This window comes from Artibeus jamaicensis, unplaced genomic scaffold (assembly GCF_021234435.1).
Source record: "Artibeus jamaicensis isolate MK-2021 breed Jamaican fruit bat unplaced genomic scaffold, CSHL_Jam_final contig_519, whole genome shotgun sequence".
Lineage (NCBI taxonomy): Eukaryota > Metazoa > Chordata > Mammalia > Chiroptera > Phyllostomidae > Artibeus > Artibeus jamaicensis.
The window spans coordinates 8,148,917-8,168,612 of NW_026521871.1; the positions used below are offsets into that span (position 1 = coordinate 8,148,917).

At 33.6% G+C, this 19,696-nt stretch overlaps 1 protein-coding gene and 1 non-coding gene across 41 annotated transcripts in view; one reads left to right on the top strand and one right to left on the bottom strand.

Moving 5' to 3' along the window:
* Positions 1-19,696, bottom strand: part of SLMAP (sarcolemma associated protein) — a 155,112-nt gene that overhangs the window by 63,067 nt on the left and 72,349 nt on the right. For 14 of the 40 annotated variants that reach the window (XM_037137329.2, XM_053669438.1, XM_037137338.2 and 11 more), the window contains exons 4-13: positions 16,866-16,938; positions 12,847-12,883; positions 12,290-12,352; positions 8,313-8,408; positions 7,960-8,031; positions 6,252-6,392; positions 5,117-5,254; positions 3,925-4,093; positions 3,786-3,836; positions 3,243-3,293 (exon numbers count right to left, since the gene is read on the bottom strand). In XM_037137329.2, coding sequence (XP_036993224.2) covers positions 3,243-3,293; positions 3,786-3,836; positions 3,925-4,093; positions 5,117-5,254; positions 6,252-6,392; positions 7,960-8,031; positions 8,313-8,408; positions 12,290-12,352; positions 12,847-12,883; positions 16,866-16,938 — 891 coding nt within the window. The remainder of the gene's footprint in view (positions 1-3,242; positions 3,294-3,785; positions 3,837-3,924; positions 4,094-5,116; positions 5,255-6,251; positions 6,393-7,959; positions 8,032-8,312; positions 8,409-12,289; positions 12,353-12,846; positions 12,884-16,865; positions 16,939-19,696) is intronic. The other 26 variants (XM_037137353.2, XM_053669439.1, XM_037137344.2 and 23 more) reach the window with 3 other exon arrangements.
* On the top strand, positions 858-982 carry LOC119043419 (small nucleolar RNA SNORA33). The gene has a single exon (XR_005081401.1). It is a non-coding gene; the product is annotated as a small nucleolar RNA SNORA33 (small nucleolar RNA).

Sequence of the window (19,696 nt, forward strand, 5' to 3'; positions counted from 1 at the left end):
AACTAAAGGACTTTATAAAACTTATTTAAAATCAAATTCCACACTAACATCATAGGACTTTACATGACATTTATTAATGCAGGACATCCTACCATGAGTCACCAAGCCAAAAATTATCCTTTCATCTACTCTGATTTTAATAGCAGGATCCTATATTAAAATGTTTGCTACACCAGTTTAGATAAAATGCAAGACTATATGAAAAGATAATTACATATATGACTTGCACAAAGGCATTTCCTAAGAAATGTGAGAGAAATGTCTTTCAGATAATGTATGTAAAAGATTTGGATCACGGCATTTTAATACGCTATTACTTGAACTCTGGCCCTTGGGAACTCACTTTGCCAAAACTATAAAAGATGTCACTGATAATCCAAAAGAAGTGGGGGAGGGGAGTGTGTTTATGATACTAAATAGGGTTGAGGAATAAAGAAAAAGACAAATACAGAAACATAACAGAGAACCACAATACTTAAAATGTGTTTTATTTCTACATATGAGTTTCCTATCAATTTTGATTTTTTATACCTGTGTTGTCCATTATAGTAGCCATTAGGTACATGTGGCTACTGAGCCCTTATAAAGTGAGATGTGCTCTAAGTATGAAATAAATAGACTGATTTCAAAGACTTATTAAGAAAAAAAGAATGTGAAATACTTCACTCATAATCTTTTAATATTAACTCATGTTAAGTAATATTTTGGATAGAGTGGGTTAAATTAACCATACTAAAAAAATTTTGAAAAATTTACCTGTTTCTTTCTATATTTAAATGTAGTGACCAGGGAAAATGGGACAATTGTAATAGCATAATCAAATAAAATATATTTTTAAAAAATGTAGTGACCAAAAAAATTTAAATTATGTATGTGGCTGTCATATTTCTGCAGAAATTTAGAGAAAGCTGGCAATAGTAAAGCCATGTTACAAACCTTAAAGACACAGAAGTCATAAAGGTGTCTGAAAATGGCTACAGGGGAAAGAAATTATGCATGTGCCTCTCACAATAATTGTATTAGACAGTGCTTTTCTATAGCCACTAAAATATGTTCAATTTATGCTTATTAGATATTTAAACATTTATAGTATAAACCTGTATTTATAGCAACTATGTTAGATTTAATTTCAAAAATGGGGTTTACTGAAGGAGTTTTAATCTTTAAGATCCCTAGCCATTTTTGAAATATTCTCTTACATCTATATTCGGTTGTCTTACTACCATTTAAAGAGTAATTTTAGTTAAAATCATATCTAATAGCCCATTATCTATGGGTTTTGGTAAATCTGAGAACTTGATAACTGGTTTGTTATTTTATTACAAATGATTCAGAATAGATCCATCTTATTCCAGAATCTACTCTGTAACTAAATCTGGTGTAATGAAACTTTTTACATATCCAGATATTCACTACTAAGCTTCTTTAAAAAAATTTTTAAAACTTATTTACTTACTACTTTTACACAGAGAGGAAGGGAGGAAACATCTATTTGTTGTTCCACTTACTGATGCATTTGTTGGTTGATTCTTGTATGTGCCCTGACTGGGGATCAAACCCACAGCCTTGACATACTAGGACGATGCTCTAGCCGATTGACCTACCCCACCAGGGCCTCCGTTTCTTTAAAGACATTCAATTAGTCACTTTCACACTACCCAATTTATCAATAGTACAAAAACAAACACGCCAGCAAGGGAAAAATAATTATAACAAGGAATACCTTAAAGTACCCAAAATACCTCATTCAGTCTTAAATCAAGGAGTTGTCCCCAACTGTTCTCATATACATCTATTGGAACTGGCAAGAATATTTAAGCAGTAATGTGACAACTCTAAATAATATAAAGATGGTTCAGTATATACAAAAGGATTCTTTTAACTGAAGGACTAGAATGTTCTCAGCTTGAGTTAACACTAATATTAACAAATGCATGCTCAAATAAAAAGGTGATGGACTTGAATAAATAGTGTACATGCCAGAAAGAGGCAAAATAATAACAGAAAACAAATTCATTTAAGGATGACAAGCTTTTAGAAGATAAGAATTAAGTCATTTTACCTATTTTGCTAAATATATATAAAAAACTGAAATTAGTAATATTGGTACAATGAATATAAACTACACCTTTAAAAATTTTTAAGTTGAAACTCAATTAAACTGGAATTTTAAAGTGTCAATGTATTTTGCAAAATATATAGAGTAGTCAAATAACAATGATTATTAAAACTTTAAAAAATTTAGTCTCAAAATTCATTATATATTCAATGTTTAGATCTTGACCTTGCAGTTTACATATACATAATTACCTGAACATATTTTTCCAGCAAGTGATTAAAAACCGAACAACCAAACAAAAAACAACCAAAAAAGTACCTCCTAACTTTATCAGAGTTTGGCTGCTGCCCAAGAACTATAAAGATATCCCCTGATACATGGAAAAAAAAAACTATTTAATAAGAAGTTCTGGGTATCAATCTTGCTATCTTCCACTAACTCCTTTCTGTATAAAAACTGAGCTGAGAGGCACATAGATTTGCAAACAGAGAAAACAATTTTATTTATTCTGCACTCTAAGCATCTAATGCAGAATCTGGCACATATTTAGTACTCAATTAATGTTGGAGAGGTGGGGAAGGGAGGATTGTGAATGTCTGAAGGAATTTCGAAGCTATTGGGTAAAAGTACCCTATTGTAGTAGTAGTAAGGAAACCAATAGTAGTTATAAAATCTTGGCAAGAGATAACCCAAACTATCCAGAAAGAAGGATTATAGTACCAAGAAATAGTAAAGAATTTTTTTTTCAGATGGCAGAAATAAATGACCTTGTTTTCTTTGATCAATGAAACAAATGAATGAAAAAGCAGTTTCTATGATATGCCCAAGAGCTCAATGGGCTATTAAATAAACTCTTGGCTGGGGCACAAATATTAAAAATGGGGGGCCAATTATCCCCAGGAGCAGTACTTGATGAAAGAAAATTATAGTTATTTGAAAAATTTAATGGGGGGAAAAACTATATTATTTTCTTATTATTTGAATAACTAAAATTTCCATATAACAAAGGATACCCAACTATAGATTGAAGCATTAAGAATTACAAAACAAAGGGATCCAATGGTCTCTGAAAAGCATGCTTTTCATTCCAAACACTTAAAACCTTAAAGTCCTGACCTCTCTATCCTGCTTTAAATAGTAAAAGGATATCATGAAAGAAAAATATTTAAGTTTTTTACACTACCTTTTTCTGTGCTCCCATTTATTTTAGGTAAGAAGTCATCAACTTGTATCCCTAGGATTAAGACAGTGTATCATTGCCTGATCAAAGAAAGCATTACTTAAAAACTGGTCTCAAGTGTAACCATGGCATTTTGTAATCCTACTTAAGACTGTATAGAACACTTTAATTTATTTGTACAAGAAGTGTTCAACTTGCCATCTTCTAGCAACTCAGAGAAAAGGCTACAGCTGTTTAGTAGTTTTGCAAGGAACCACAAAAAAATTAAAAAGGATCCTGCTGTTTATGTATTTTTCTCATTTAAATATCTCTAAGTGATATGTCTCAGAGGGAAATTTTCATTCATCTCAAAAAACTAAACAATGGTGCCCACTGGTGGCCATCAAGCATCTTTTTAAAGGAAATTTTCTGAAAGAGTGTAGATGCTCTATACATAATATGTAAAACATCACTCTAAAAGAAAAAAAAGTACCCAATGTGAGATAGCAAGCATCAATAGTTTAATGATAAAATTCAGCTTTAATTAAGAAATTTGATGACACCTACCTAAGCTGCTGCATTCTTTAAGAGTTTTCTCCTGAAGATGTTCTAACCGTACTGTAAATAAAAGTCCAAGAAAAAGATATTTCACAGATAAAAAGGGGAAAAAATCAAATTAAGTCAATTTCTGGATTAGCTAAATTACCTTGTAAAGCTGTTAGCCTTTCATTGGTGAAGTCATTATCAGCTTGTAAAGCTTCTATTTTTGCTTGGAGTTCTTGTTCTTTTTCTTCCATTTCATCTATTTTATGCTGTAATTCTTTTTTCTCAGCTTGTCCTTTCTGTTGGATTTCCTCTTGTTTTCCCTCTGCTACCTGTTGAGAAAGAAACAGAAAATTCAGTTACTTAATCAAATCTTAACTTCTTTTAAGAAACCTAAAGCAGAACTGTTTTTAGTCATGAAACTTCTAAGGAGAATATTCAATATCATAGAACATATTTGTAAATATTAAAATGATGTCAAAAGTGATCTGCAATGTGGTCATACCTCCACATCACCTAGGGAAAAAGACAACTTGCAGCAAGCAAGCAGGCTCAGCACACAGAAATAAAGCAGTCAAAATGGAAAACAAATTTTTAAAGAGGGTAATAAGGTTTTCCTATGAGGTTACTATTGTTGCAATTAGTTTGTAAGTTCTAAAATATAACTTGTTCTGAAATTTCAAACACAATTATGTTTACTAAAGAAATAATGGTTACAAGCACTTTTCAAAATAACCTCTTTGAAACTACTATAGGTTAACCAATCACATAAGAGGGGAGGTATGCTCTAACAAATGTCTTTTCTAGCCACTCAATCCATGGTTTGAATGATAGAAAGATGGGTCTTCACAAACTTAGTTATAACATTTTAAAGGACCAACTTGCTACTATGTATGGTTTGGTTTGTCCTTATCCTACATGTCCTATAGCTACAGAGAACTGAAGCTGAAGCAGAGTCAAAAGCATCCCTAGGAAGCTACACACTTTATTTAGGCAGATCACTCCAAAGTTCTTTCTGGGCTTGGTCCAGCACTAACAGCTGGGTCCTACTTTGGGACTGCCTAAAGACAAGCAGGTTCAAGTTTAAAAAAAAGTCTGAGTCTCCTGTGTTTTGCTGCCTATTGTCAAGTACTATTGATTTCCATCCAAAGAACTATGCCAGCTTTGATAGACTTTCAATGATCTATGGCAATGGGGTTTGGGCTAAATGAAATATAAGCACCTTATTTTTACCATAAATTTCAACCATTACCAAATTTTACACCAGCAACTATTTAGCAATACCTAAATTCTTAAGCTATCCAGTGTGCTAGAGCCAATTAACTTAATTACTTTCAGGTTGAGTTAATACATACCTTCAATTTATCAGATAAATCTTTAATCTCATTAACTGCTCCATTATATTTATTGGCTAATTCTCTTAATTCTTCCTGAGTCCGTTCATTCATTTCTTTCAGGTGGGTACATTCATCTTCGGTATTACTCAGACTTCGCTGCAATTCAAGTTTACAGGCAATTGATTTAAATAATGTAAGGATTTCAATTTACTCAAGGTACATTCTAAAACAGAAAATATAACTAAAAATTTAAAACAAAAACACACAAAGCAGAGACACAGAGGAGAGAATGCTAACTTTATATAATTATATCATTAAGTATTACTTTTATTTAGTCTTGAAGATATTTTAAGCCTACCAATTCCTTAAAGCAAGTTTAATAACACACAGCGATCAATTTAATAAGAAAATTATAAAACAGGTGGCAACTTTCTTTCCTTGTATGTCAAGTTAATGACATGACAGTGGATCAGTCACTACAGGATGGGGCTATTATAAAAATTATCCCTATATGAAGGTGTGTTTCCTATTTAGTTTACAATGGGCATTTTAACTAAGTCAATTAATCCATTAATCCATTCTGTGGCAATTTTACCTTGGTTCGAAGGAATGATCCCTGTTAACAATAAGGTTGTTTTTAAAGCAAGGAGAACGACACATTGTTTGTAAAAGACTTAAAAAGGACCTCAGAGATAATTTTCCCTTTGAACCTTTAAAGTTAAGATACAGTTTTCCTCTCTGGAGGATGGGTAAAGTAAGAACAATTGGTATAAATTCTCTGCCTTATACTGACTATCCTCAACTGGAAGAAAAGCAAACTAAGGTGCAGGAGATCAATTCCATGGCACATATCACAGTCCACTGTGTGGAAGATGAATCCTAAGCACAATGCAAATAATAAGATGGCATGGTTAGGATTTTACTTCTTCAATAACTGACTAGGGACCATAATCACCAGACTCACATGGTTACGTTGGTTATGTTAAGAATTCCTGACAATGAAAACAGCATACTGCTCCTCCTCACCTGACAGATAGAAAATATTTCCTAGCTATAAAATAATACCCAAGTTTAAAATGTCCTGAAATACTGGCGATTTTATACAAAAATTTCAAAATAATACTACTATTTAATATTTGTTAAACTGAAATACCTCAACTTCTGAAAGTTTTCTAACCACTTCAATTTTCTCCTGAAGAACCCGCCTCAGGGACTCTTTGGCTGTCATCTCATAGTTGTGTTTATCCTCTTGTAATGCTATGAGTTCTTTCCGTAAACTATCTTCTGTTTGATTCTAGGATTAAAAAGATATTTATAATTATAGACAAGTTATTTTTTTAAAGTATTTACCACTTGAAAAAACGACACATTATGATGGTCTGTGAATTCTATGTTAAGATACCTCCAAACACAGATGATGTTGGCCCTGTATTAATAGAAGCTGTATTTAAAAGGTATATTAGTAGCCCTGGCTGGCGTGGCTCAGTTGGTTGGGTGTTGTCCCACAGGGCGAAAGGTCGCCTGTTCCATTCTTGGTTGGGGCACATGCCTGAGTTGCCAGTCAGGTCCTGGTTGGGGATTTGCAAGAGGCAGCCAACTGGTGTTTCTCTTGCACACCAATGTTTCTCTCCCTCTCTTTTTCCCTCCCTTCTCCTCTTTACAAAATTAAATAAATAAAATCTTTTTTTAAAAAAAGGTACATTAGTAAATTATGCCTTTAATATATTAATAAATACTTCCAAGAGAAAAAGAAAACTGAAAATTTCTCTCAAATATACAAAGTGAATTATCTCTTCTATTTTTCATATTCTCTGCAAGCCACAATATTTATAGTTGTGGACAAAAATAACCTATTACCTTCAAAGGGTCCAAGCATTTTAAAACAATGGTTAAACCAAAAAATAATAATAAAAATGAGAACACCACAAGGAAGAGCTGACTGCAAGTCTAAGACAGGAAATGTACCAGATGAGCCTGGAATGTTTTGTCTGATATGATAGCAGGAAGCCATCAAGGTCTGCTAGGGTTCTATCAAAAGGATTTACATGCCAACATGAAGTTCTCATAGATCAAATATGGGGTAACTTGAGAATCAATAAGACAAATCCAATAGGTCAAACATGCCAAATATATTTAAATCTAAGTTGGGGGGAAAAATAGTTCATGGTTGTTCTATGGTGGATGAAAAGGAGCCAATGCATTATTGTGAAATCTAGTAAATAAAGAGACAAAATCACTTATCCTGCTTTTTTCCTAAAGAAAATGTACCCCAGGGTAACCAAATGGTTTATGGGAAGTTTCTCTTATAGAAGTAATCCAGCTCATAAATGAAAGAGTGACAAAATTACATCACCATCTTTGCAATCCTTGATAAAATAACGAATCTAGGCAAGGATCATCAATGATTGCTAATATCTCAAAAAGAAAGACAACTATACATTATGGTATCTCCTGGTGAAAGTATACAATACCACTCATGAGGAGTGTTGGCAAAAGAAACGGAACCTAAATCAGATCAAATCCCTGGATCAAACTATACATTTTATGGTGTGGGAAGAGGAGCTATAAAAATGTTTAAATAATAATCCAGAATGAGAGAAATTATTCAAGACAAATGACCCAGATTCTCCAACAAATATCAACTGTGGTAGAAACAAGACAAAGGGTTGTACACAGGTATTCGTTATACAATTCTTTCTGCGTATATGTACGTATGTTTGAAATTTCTCATAATAAGGAAAGATAAAAAAGAATGGTGAGCAAGTATAAATGTTTAAGCATGTTTTCCAAATGACAGTCAAAAAATGAAGCAACATTAAAAACTATGCATTTTTCTTTATGTACTTGAGATTAATACCTACTTTGGAGCATGCCTGTAATTGATTTCCCATAACTTCTAATCGGGATAAGAGTCTATCTTCATCTATTAAAGCCTGTTGAAGAAAAATCAAATATAAGTAAAATCCCAGAGTAACTAAAAAAATAACACATCAAAAAGGTTGCTACTGCTAAAAAAAAGAAAGAAAATCTTTCTTGAACAGTTTCTATTGAAACTGTTCAATATCAGTATAAAATGCTAAATTTTCAGTATTTCTTCATTAGGAAAAAACTGCTTTTGCTTGCTACAAAATTTTAGTTTTAGTTTAACCAACATCTTAGGGTAATATTAAACTATGCTTAGATGTTTCTTGACAATAAAGGCAATTGGAATTACCTGCCAGCTGGTATCGGAAGCCTCTTGAGTGATGGCTAGTAGCCGTTGAAGTGTGGCTAACTTCTGTTCCAACATCTGTTCACGATGTAAGGCCTCCTAAATATTACAAATCACAAAAGAGATTCTAATAAACAGCATGATTCCTTTGAAGAGTAAGCAATTTTTAGCACATTCTGAAAATATTATATTACATTCCATTCTGCATCTTACTTTCGAAATTGATAAATCTACTTTGTAAAAAATACATAGGCCATATCATTTTAGCCTCATTTGTTGAGCTACAGAACTACCACCAGGGGGGCTCTAGCTGCAACTTCCCCTATAATAGGAACCAAGTTACCTTGACTTGTTTTCTTTTTACTCATACTTCATAAGAGTTTTTTTAAAAGCACCAACAGTTGAAGAATCCATCAAGTGTTTTAATCTTGAATTTTATAAAAATTAATCAATCCAATCAACCAACCAATCAAGCTCATTCCAAACTAATCAATCTCATTCCAAACTAAGACAAAGCAATCTAGTCAGTAGCAAATACTTAAAAAAAAAGAATGTTTATTGCCCTGACTGGTGTGGCTCAGTGTGTTAGGTGTCATCCTGCAAAGTGAAAAGGTCACCAGTTTGATTCCCAGTCAGGGCACATCACTGGGTTGCTGGTTAGGTTTGGGGCATGCGAGAGGCAATCCATCCATGTTTCTCTCCCTCTTTTTCTCCCTCCCTACCCCTCTTCCTAAAAATAAATGAACTAAATCTTCAAAAAATATGTTTATTCATTTTAGAGAGAGAGGGGAGGGGAGAAAGAGAAAAAAATTGACATGAGAAACATCTATTGGTTACCCTTCAAACACACCCTGACCAAGGATCAAACTCACAACGTAGGTACGTGCCCTGACCTGGAATTGAACCCCCGACCCTGTGGTGTATGGAACGATGTTCTAACCAACTGAGCCACACCAACCAGGGCAATAGCAAATACTTTTTAATGGCTTAGCTGCACAGATATGACAGCTACAATAAAAACCTTTTTATTTTTTGTATTGAAAATGTCATACACACACACACACACTATTTCAAAAAAGAGGAACTGCTTCAATCTCAAAGCCTATTGCATTTTCAGATGTTCTGATTCTATGACTGTGTACAACTTATTAGCAATTAAATATACCAAATATAAGTAAGAGTCCGAGAGCTAGTTCAATGTAATTAAGGGGGGGGTGGATCAAGGAGTTATATAACCACTTGGCAGCTGCAAAGAAATATTTTTACGGAAAGACATTGGTGAGTAAAGCCTTATCTCTAGGTCACTTGTTAACATTCAACAACTGTTAAGAGGGTCTCCTTCACTGAAAGTCAAGGTGAAAATGCTCACATAATTGTGGTTTTGGCACATCTTTAAATTTCACTTCTTTTTCTGTCATTACCTAAAGAACACTTACTACCCTAATACCTTTGAGCCACCTCAAAAGTATATAGTTCAAACACAGTACTTGAAATTTAAAGCATGCAGTTATTGCTCTCCACATCCTTGATAAATAATGGTTAGGTAAAAGCTAGTGTAATTAAAGTTAGAGATACTGTTTTTTAATGTAACTCTAAAAGAATAGATTAAGGAATCTAATAAAAGCTATCCTGCCCAGAACCCACATTAAAACACAGCTTACACTTACAAGAGACTAGTTTCCAAGTTTATTCTAAACTTCTAAAACATTCCCAATATTCAGGAAATTGCATTCATGCTGCAAAAAGTTTTCCTTAAAAACAACACTACCAAACAACCACTATTTCCACTAGAGGGTGTAATTTCACCTTTTAAAGAAAAAAAAGAAAGAAAGAAAAAATTCCCTCAACTCCACTTAGTAAAGTTTCATAACTCCACGAACCACATTCTAACAGAAATCTAATATTCCCAAGAATGGGCTTTTAGTTTTAAGGCATGAATTGCATCTAGTCCAGTTTTTATTCAAAAGATTTACAATTTACACGAAAACTTTAGGAATTCAAAGAGATGTATATGGAAAAGAGTGCAATATGATATTCTTTCAAAGAATTAGTAAAACGAAAACTGAAAGATTATGCCTGCTATGAATATTTTAAAAACTGTTATGAAACTCAGAAGGTGTACTGGAGTGAGTCAGGGTGTTAGATTCATTGTCCACGATGACTAATAACAGTAGGTATGGCCTTGTGAAATCATTTTACCTATATGAGCCCCAGATTACTCTTATGAAAAATGAAGGTTAGACTAAATTAATCTCAAAGTTTACTTCCACTTCTCTACATGAGAGAGCTAGATCAATTAATGAGACTTTCTACTAAATGGTAAACAACTACTAACATTTATGGCACATATTCCATGTGCTAGACACTATTTTAAGTGTCTTACATATACCAATTTATTTATTCTTCACAGTCCTGTGAGGTGTTATTACTATACCCATATCACAGATGAGAAAAATGAGGCACAAAAGGGTTAAACAACTTTCTCAAAGGGTCAGAAGTTAAAGCTACAGACCAAGTCCAGGGAATTCTGGCTAGAGTCTATGCTTTGAAACCCTCTACTGGTAAACTGTAAGTGTATAAAGCTGCTTTTCCATGCACCATTACATTATGCCCAGTGAAAGATAAGATCTGATTAAAACACAATGATAATTTTGTTCCTTTTCACAGATGTATACATTCTTAACTGAGGTAGAACAGTTCTTGCTGATTGATTCCTATAAAAGAATGTAGGGACCCAGGACTACTGGTTTAGTCCTATTGTTTTAAACAAAGGGCAACTGAAGACCTACTCATGTAAAATGGTTCACCCAGGGCCACAGAACTCATTGAGTAGCCAAACCAAGATAAAAACTGCAATGCAATCTCTAAATTCCTGATCCAGGGTTTTCCTTAACCATGATCCCTCACCAGAATAAGAACCATAATCCAGCCCAAATCTCCCAAAACTAGGGAAAAAATAGTATTTGTTTCCTTTTTAGAGATTTGTATGGCTCTTTTTTAAAATTTTTTATTTTATTGATTATGCCATTATAGTTATTCTATTCCCCCATTCATTCCCCTCCACCCTGCACCCCCCACCCCTACCATTCTCGCCCTTTAGTTTATGACCATGTGTCTCAAGTCCTTTAGATTCTGTATTTCCCACACTATTCTTACCCTCCCCCTATCTATTTTCTACCTACTGTCTATGCTACTTATTTTCTGTACCTTCTCCCCCCTTCTCCTTCTTCTCCCACTCCCCTGTTGCTAACCCTCCATGAGATCTTCATTAAGTATGGTTTTAAATTCCATTCCAAGTATCTGCCCTATCAAGAAATATTTTTATAGATTCAGCAGTGCAGCCCAGTCAGTAACACAGACACTGTGAGGTCTGACTGCCTGGGTCCAAATTTCAACTGTACCACATATTAGGTATGTGATATTGTGTAAATTGTTTAACCTTCCTGTCCCTCAGTTATCCTATCTATAAGAATGGGAATAAAATAGATACCTCATAAGACTGTTGTAAGGACTAAATGAATTAATTAGGTGAAGTGCTAGACTAGAGTCTGGCATATAGTAAGTGCTATATAATTATTTGCTATTATAAGCAACCAACATTCCTCCAGGTTTAATTTTATTTAAAAGTCATCCATAGATAAAGAACTTTTTTTGGAATTTTCTCTTCTTAGAAGGAAAAAACTTCTTATGTAAAATGTAAAGAATCATAGCTTCTCTAGACTTAACAATTCTTCCTTCAAGGATAATTCTTTTTATCCTTTCTTCATCAGACCTATTAATTTTTTTAACTTTGAAAAGATATTTATGACATGTTGATGTTACTCAGCACAGTGGATGGGCAGCAAAAAAAAAGATACTTATTTTGTACTTGTATCCAATCAATATTTCTTTAGACTATATTTGTGAACTAACAAAATCAAACCTAAGCTGTTTAATTTTGCTTTTAAATACTAATAAGAATTCTCAAGATTTACTTTTACCTGTAGATACTGAGAAAGCTGGAATAGTTCCTGAGAGTACATACTTGGAGTGTTAGCAGCAACCTAGAAACAAAATGACATAGTGTCAACAATCGCACAAAATATTTATGAGACATTAAAGCCAAACCAAGTCCTTAAAATGCCTATTTACTGAAAAATGCAAAATAAAAAATTATTTTTCAAATTAACCAGTTCCCTTAGTTTTCAAAATACTGCTGTCCTATATCTAAAATTTTTCAATGGTATGATCATTTAACCAGTTTGAGATTCATAAGCATGGTGACGAAACAATGGTGCTACTCATGAAAATGTTCCTTAATAAACCAAATCACAAATTTACAGCCTTTTCTTATTCCAGAATTAATACCTTCTGCATCAACAGAAGCACCCATCCTAAATTCTCCAGATACTGAATATCAGAAGACTACAGTAACTACATAGCCATATATACTCTATAGATTTTGTTACAAAAGAGAAATAATTTTCTAGGTGAAGCATATTATAAACAAAGCAATGTAGCTCAGTTAGTTTGGAAAAAATATTCATTAGCAACTTACTTTGTCAACAGGACTTGGTAATGGAGCATGGATGACACTGAAAAGTAAAATTTAGAACTGTTATCTAATTTCTGGCCAACAGAGGAAATAGTATGATGGTACCAGAATATCTTAAAGCCCAAGGCTGACATATAATTACCTTCATATAATTAAAAGGATGTGAATTATTTTTTAATCCTTCATAAGTGTATAGAGTTCTTAGAAAACAAGATAATACACAAACCCACCTTTCACACAAAATACATTTCTAAACACAATTCAAAATCCAAAAGGTATTAAATGCCCTTCAAGGATCCTCTACTTAAGTAAGGGCTATGGTGAATTCCTTGGTCATATGGAAATGTGGAAAAGAAGCACTTCTTAAAATTACCTACTTTTAATTTTGAAATAAATAAATTCTTTTAAAATTAAATACTCCTACATGGAAAGTCTTAAAATAGGAAAGTTCTATTGAAAAGAAAGCTATCATCTGGAAGTTTAGTCTAATGGAGAACAACTTTAGCTAATCAAAACAGTAGTACTACTCCACCCAGCCACCTCACACAGCTAACAACTGAAAGCTCAGATGTAGGTATAAAACTAAACTCGGTATACCCCTTAAAACTAAACAGTAAACAGACAGTATTAATTGGTACTAATTGTCTTTTGGCCTTATAAAGTACTAGTGACAGAGAGGCAGTACTGTGTAACAGTTAAGCATGCAGGCTCAGAAGTTATACTGACTGGGTCCAAATTCTGGTTCTATTTACCAACTGTGTAAAATTGGGCAAATATATAGGCCTCAACTTTCCCATCCATACAATGGGAATAACCATAAAACCAACTCTATGCGGTTATTGTGAGTATTAAATGTGCTAATACTGTATAAATAAAGAGCTTAAAACAGTACCTAGGATATAGCAGCACTTGATCACTACTACCACTCCCATGAGGACACAGCAGCTAAGGTAGACACGGTTCCTACCTTACAACGTCCTGTAAGATACTGTATGTGGGTTGGGGATGAGTAGAGAAGCAAAACCAAGAATGCCACCCATCTTCCCTACCAGTTGCTAATCACTCCATATCCTAGAGGTCATTTAGCTTGACTGACGGTCTACTGGGTAAAATTCCTAGATTCAATTGGTTAATCATGTGTCAGCTCCTTAGAAACTGATCTTTCAGGACTTAGAAGTAGGAATGATAATTCTAATCCCATTGTAGTAAGTACAAACACCCTAAGAACTGTTTCAATTCATACACTAAAATGCTGAATCAAAAGGAGTATTAAGTACTAGTACCCACCTTCCCTATGAGCAACTATGATGATATACTGTACAGACTCCGAGACCTCAAAACCCTTTACTTTGCTTCTTTGATTTCACGCCTCTGTTCCCCAGCACTGTGACTAACTCACTCTTGTATCCCCAGAACCTATCATAAGATCCTAGCAAAGCTGGTACCTAATGAAGGTTTAAAAAAGTATGTATAGGCCCTGGCTGGTGTAGCTCAGTGGACTGAGCACAGGCTTGTGAACTAAAGCATCATCACCAGTTTGATTCCCAGTCAGGGCAAATGCCTGGGTTGCAGGCCATATTCCCAGTATGGGGTGTGCTAGAGGCAACCACACATTGATGTTTCACTCCCTCCCTTCCCCATCTCTCTAAAATAAATAAATAAAATCTTTAAAAAAGTATCTACAACTTTAGTTTTTCTTTATCCCATAAAACTGGAGCAGACATTTTAAACATAAGTTTCTTCTTCTTGACCATATAAGTAATACATACTGATTATGTAAAATGTGTAAAGCATGAGGAAATAAATAAAAACTACTCAATGCCCGCACCCAGACAAGACCATTTTGGGTATACATCCTTTTATGTGGAAGTATGCACATGTTAGGAAATGAACTTTAAAAAGTCTTTAGAAGCAAATGGTGTTAATGATTTTTTAAAAAATCCACTTTTCTTAGTGACCCAAGTACAACTTTTTTTCTGTTCTCATGAAAATCATAACAAACAAAAGGCCAAAAAAACAAGCAAAACATTTTATAAGTGATATATTTGTATTTTATAAAAACTCTTAGATATGAGTGTATTCTATTTCAATTATGGAAAAAGTTCATATGCAACAGAAAAGGCAGAAAAGAAAAATCATTATTTAGTATCAGGGTGGTTAAGATTCGCTTTTTATCAATTAAAATTTATTTGTGCAATATAATAAAAATCAAGGAAGAAAAAGAATCAACTTTTTCAGAACCACTGAAGACCTTTAAAGCATTAAATGTTATGTATATAATATACCTTAAACTCTTAAGTATTCTGGCATTTCTAAAATCACCTTGATTGCTAAAAAATATTAGATTACAATAACAGAAACACCATGTGCTTATTATATGCCAGGCATTATGTGAGAAGCTCTTTATGTACACAATCTTGCTTAACTCTCCCCATAAAATACCTGCTAAATAGGTACTATTATTATCTTCATTTTCAAATGAGAAAACGAAGGCCTGATCAAGTCACAGGACAGGTAGGGTCCGGCCTTGAACTGGACTATCCTCCTCATCTTCCTCCAGCTCTAGAGACTTGCCTGTTCAAAATTCATCTTATCGAGAAAATCAACCACATTATGTACAATGAAATTAGCAGTAAATTTTAAATGGTGCTAACATTTAACCACATAAGAAAAACCAAACAACAAGAAGGAAATGGGGCAAAGATAGAAAGCATTGGGGAAACAAGAGAGATAGGGACACAATTCTTTGAAATATACTGAAAAAATTCACGTGCCCTACAAGGTGAAACCTGAGAACACAGATGACCCTTTATGTAACTGCCCAAAGCTTTTGACTAAATGAAAGAAAAATCTCATTATCAAATATAAATAGTAATATCTTTGGTGTGCAAGCCGGTGCTCAATCCACTGAGCCATACCAGCCAGGGCTGCTAACGACACTGTTCAAATATCAGTATCTTTAAGAAGCCATTATTTCATTAGTTGATTAATAGTTACTCTTATTTTTCAAATCTCAATTCTTGACTTATAAAAGGTGAGTCACATTGAAGTTCCCAAAGTTAATTTTATTTTTAATAAACTATAACAGAATAGAAAACATTAATGGTTTAAATTTATAATGTTTTAAAATTTCTGCTTTGCTTGAGATATCACGGAAGCTAAAAAAAGAATTGGTTGTTTTGTACTAACATATGATATATAATTCTAACAAATACGCAGACTATCATAGTAATAGGAGGCCTCTCTCTGCTTTCTTCTTCCCTCTCTTCCCTGACTAATCTACTTTACCTTCGACTTTGCTTCTCTCAACTCCCCACCCTCAGATCTTTCTCTCTGCTTTTTGAGAAACAGAAAATATTATGTTAGGTAAAGAAGCAAACTTCTAGCATATTCAAGGTATCCCCTATAATAAAAAATGCTTAAGTTTAAAGACTGTTTAGCTTCCTCCAATACTTCATAATGATAATCTGTGAAAAGTACAAATTAGAATGTACTTATTTACATATTAATATTTAGACTCTGACTAATTTTTCCCCTTTAAGTTTGTCCTTCTCTAAGTAATCTTTTAAAAAAATAACAGCATTGAAAAATTCCTCCAAAAACTCCCACCAAAATAGGCTACTAACTATATCAACATCCTTAAGATTCTATAAGATTTTAATACTGTTATTAATACCAAAGGCAATCATAATATAAGAAGTTCTATATTAAATGCAGATCAAAATCAATAGTTATCACACACCAATAATTTATATGTTGTAAATATTTTGGGAAACAATGAATTACCTATCAAAATATAAACTGTAAAGTTAAATTAGAAAACAAAATGACCTGTGCCTCCATTACTACTTACTAGAATTACAACTAATATGAAAAACAATTAAACAGAGGAAAGTACTACACAAATTTTCTAACATTGTTAGAGTAATCCTAAAGTATTAACAGTACACCATCATCTAGTCTAGAATATTATTAACCAAGGTAAACAATGCAAAAACTTTATCACACTGAATTATACTCACTCTGAGCGGAGTCGGGCTTCCATACCATCTGGTAGAAAAAGTTTTATTGTGGAAACAATACACCCATGGGTAACTGGTTAAAACAAACAGATAAGATGAATAAAATAATTGTTTAAATATATAAATTTTCATGCCTCACATCTGCAGACATATATTTTATTATCATATGTAATAACTTCTGCAGGAAAAATAAATTGGGTGGTTTAATGACAATATTCATTCCCCTGGAGAAACTTATCCCTACCCATAATGAATCACGATTACAGGTAGAATTTCATTTTGAAAAGTGTCCTAACCTCCAATGCTCTAACAAATCAATAAAAGGTCAATTGAATAGACAGAAATATAACTGAGGGGGAAAATGCACTTAAATCCTTTATTTACCGGCAGCAAACCTAAGTCCAACTATTCCCCAGGTTAAAATTTGGCCCTTATTCCTAATTTTCCTGTCTACAATCTATAACTTCTATCTACATCTCACAAAACTCTAACATTCCACATAAGATAGCTTAGAATATGCTATTAAACTCCTCTTTTCATGAGTGAGAAAACAAAGTCCTCAGACAAGTAGAACTGTTTCTACAACTCTCTGCTGTTAAGTATCAGAACTGTTTGTCAGACTTCAAGACTAAGTTTCCAGTTTAGGATTTAAAATTCTGATTTTTGTTTTCCTGGTGGTTGTTTCTTCCCCCAAACATCTTCATTTAACATTACACCAGTCATGTAGACAACTTCTTACAATTGCTTCTTACTTGCTTCTTTTCCTCCTGAAGATTTCAAAAGGCAAAAGTCCCCCAAAGTAGCACTTGTACAGAAAGCTTCTCTTTGTGTGTGGGTTTGATAGGAAAAATAAAGTTTTTTTTGGATGGTTTAAAAGTAGAGTTTTTTGTTTCTCTATTCTTCAGATATTACACCTTCCAGGGTTCAAAGAGTTAATTTATTTAGTTTACCAAACTCTACTTAAAAGTGAAATATACTATATTAAGATTAGAAGACTAGTGGTTATATAACTGTATACATTTGCAAAAACTCATTGAATTGTACATGTAAAATTGATGTTGTAGGAAAACTGTATCTCAATAAAACTGACTTTAAAGAATAGAGCGAATATGTAAATAGAGCAAATATGCTTATAGAAGAGTAACTTATTAAGTAATCAGGCCCATGAATCATCAAGATGGTACTATAAGCATGAAGTAATATTACTCTGTCATTTGAAAGTGCACATTAAATTTAATTAATTTAGCACACTTTACTCAATACTGATTTTCATTAATTTATTATATGAAAAGTTCTAACACATTATCAAGAACCATGTATGGGACCATCTTCTAAACTCTGTCTAACATAACAGTTATGACCATGACCACCTAGCTCCTTCCTTCCTTTCAGGCCTTATCCTCCCTCCTGCTACCAAAAATATCCTATATAAGAAAAAAGCTACCTCCATCTCCAAATACCTTGCTTTTCACAATCCCATGCCTTTTATACAAGCTGTCCTCTTTATCAGTGAATGTCCTTTATCCTCTGGCCTGCATGACCAAATGCTACTTCTCCTCTAGGCTCAGACTTTCTAGTTCCTTCACCAAAGCTCACTGTCTGAGTTAGGTGTTCCAGAGCCTCCGATATGTACTCATTATAACACTAAAGACACTGCATCTTGAATATTTATCATTTATACAATACCTGTCTCACCAGTTAGATTCAACTCTTTGAGGGCAGCAAGGATTGTCTGCTTCTGGCACAAAGCAGGCATTTATTTAATAAAGGCTTATTGAATATGTCAAAGAACATGTCTGGTTAATATTTTACAGCTTCCATTGCTCAGGGGTGAAACTGCTTGCCTCTCACTTTGAGAATGGCAAGGTTCATCTCCAATTTCAAGAAACACCTAACTCCCACCTTTCAGTGGCAGAAGACAGGAAAAGGATGGACATATTATTCCAATTCTATGGCTCACCCAGAAATTTACTATAAACAGGCTACAATAAATACAGAAGCACAATACAAAAGATCCGGTAAAACTGACACTTTAACAAAATATTTAAATTAATAATAGTTTTTTGTTTTCTTTTTTCTAGATAGGTAAAGCGAGTTAGTTACAGTGCTAAGCTGGCAAACTAGTATGTTACATCGTGATTTCTGTCACTCAGATATAGCATCTGAAAGGCCATCAATTGGACTGATGTAATAACTGTGAGATAAACCAAGGGCTAACACTGGCTGGGCAATTCAGGGCTGCTATACTACTGAAGGCAATCTATACTAGAGTAGTTTGAAGGATCTCTTGAAATGACAGGCAATAACAGAAGTTTAATGATGAAGACCATAAAAACCCAAGAAACTTTTAAAAAAACAAGACCTAGGCCTTGGCCAGATGGCTCATCAGGAGGATCATTCCCGTAGACCAAGGTTGCAGGTTCAATGTTGGGTCAAGGCAAACAGAAGAATCAACCAATGAATGCATAAATAGGCAGAATACCAATCAATGTTTCTCTTTTTCTCTCTTTAAAGTCAATTAAAAAATAATATAAATAAATATACAAACAAATAAATAAACAAGACCTAAATGAAAGGTGTTAACATTTCCCTTAGAGGTGTTAATAATTCCCCAAGCTGGGGAATTAATTCTTTGCTTAATTCTGTTTTTTTCTTTTCTAACCCTCACACAAGGACATTTTTTCATTGCTTTTAGAGGGAGAGGAAGGGAGAGAGAGAAACAATGATGTGAGAAAGAAACATTGACCCGCTACCTCCCATACGCACCCAGCCTGAGGATCATATGTGCCTGGACTGCAACCTGCAGGTTATGGGATGACACTCCAACCAAC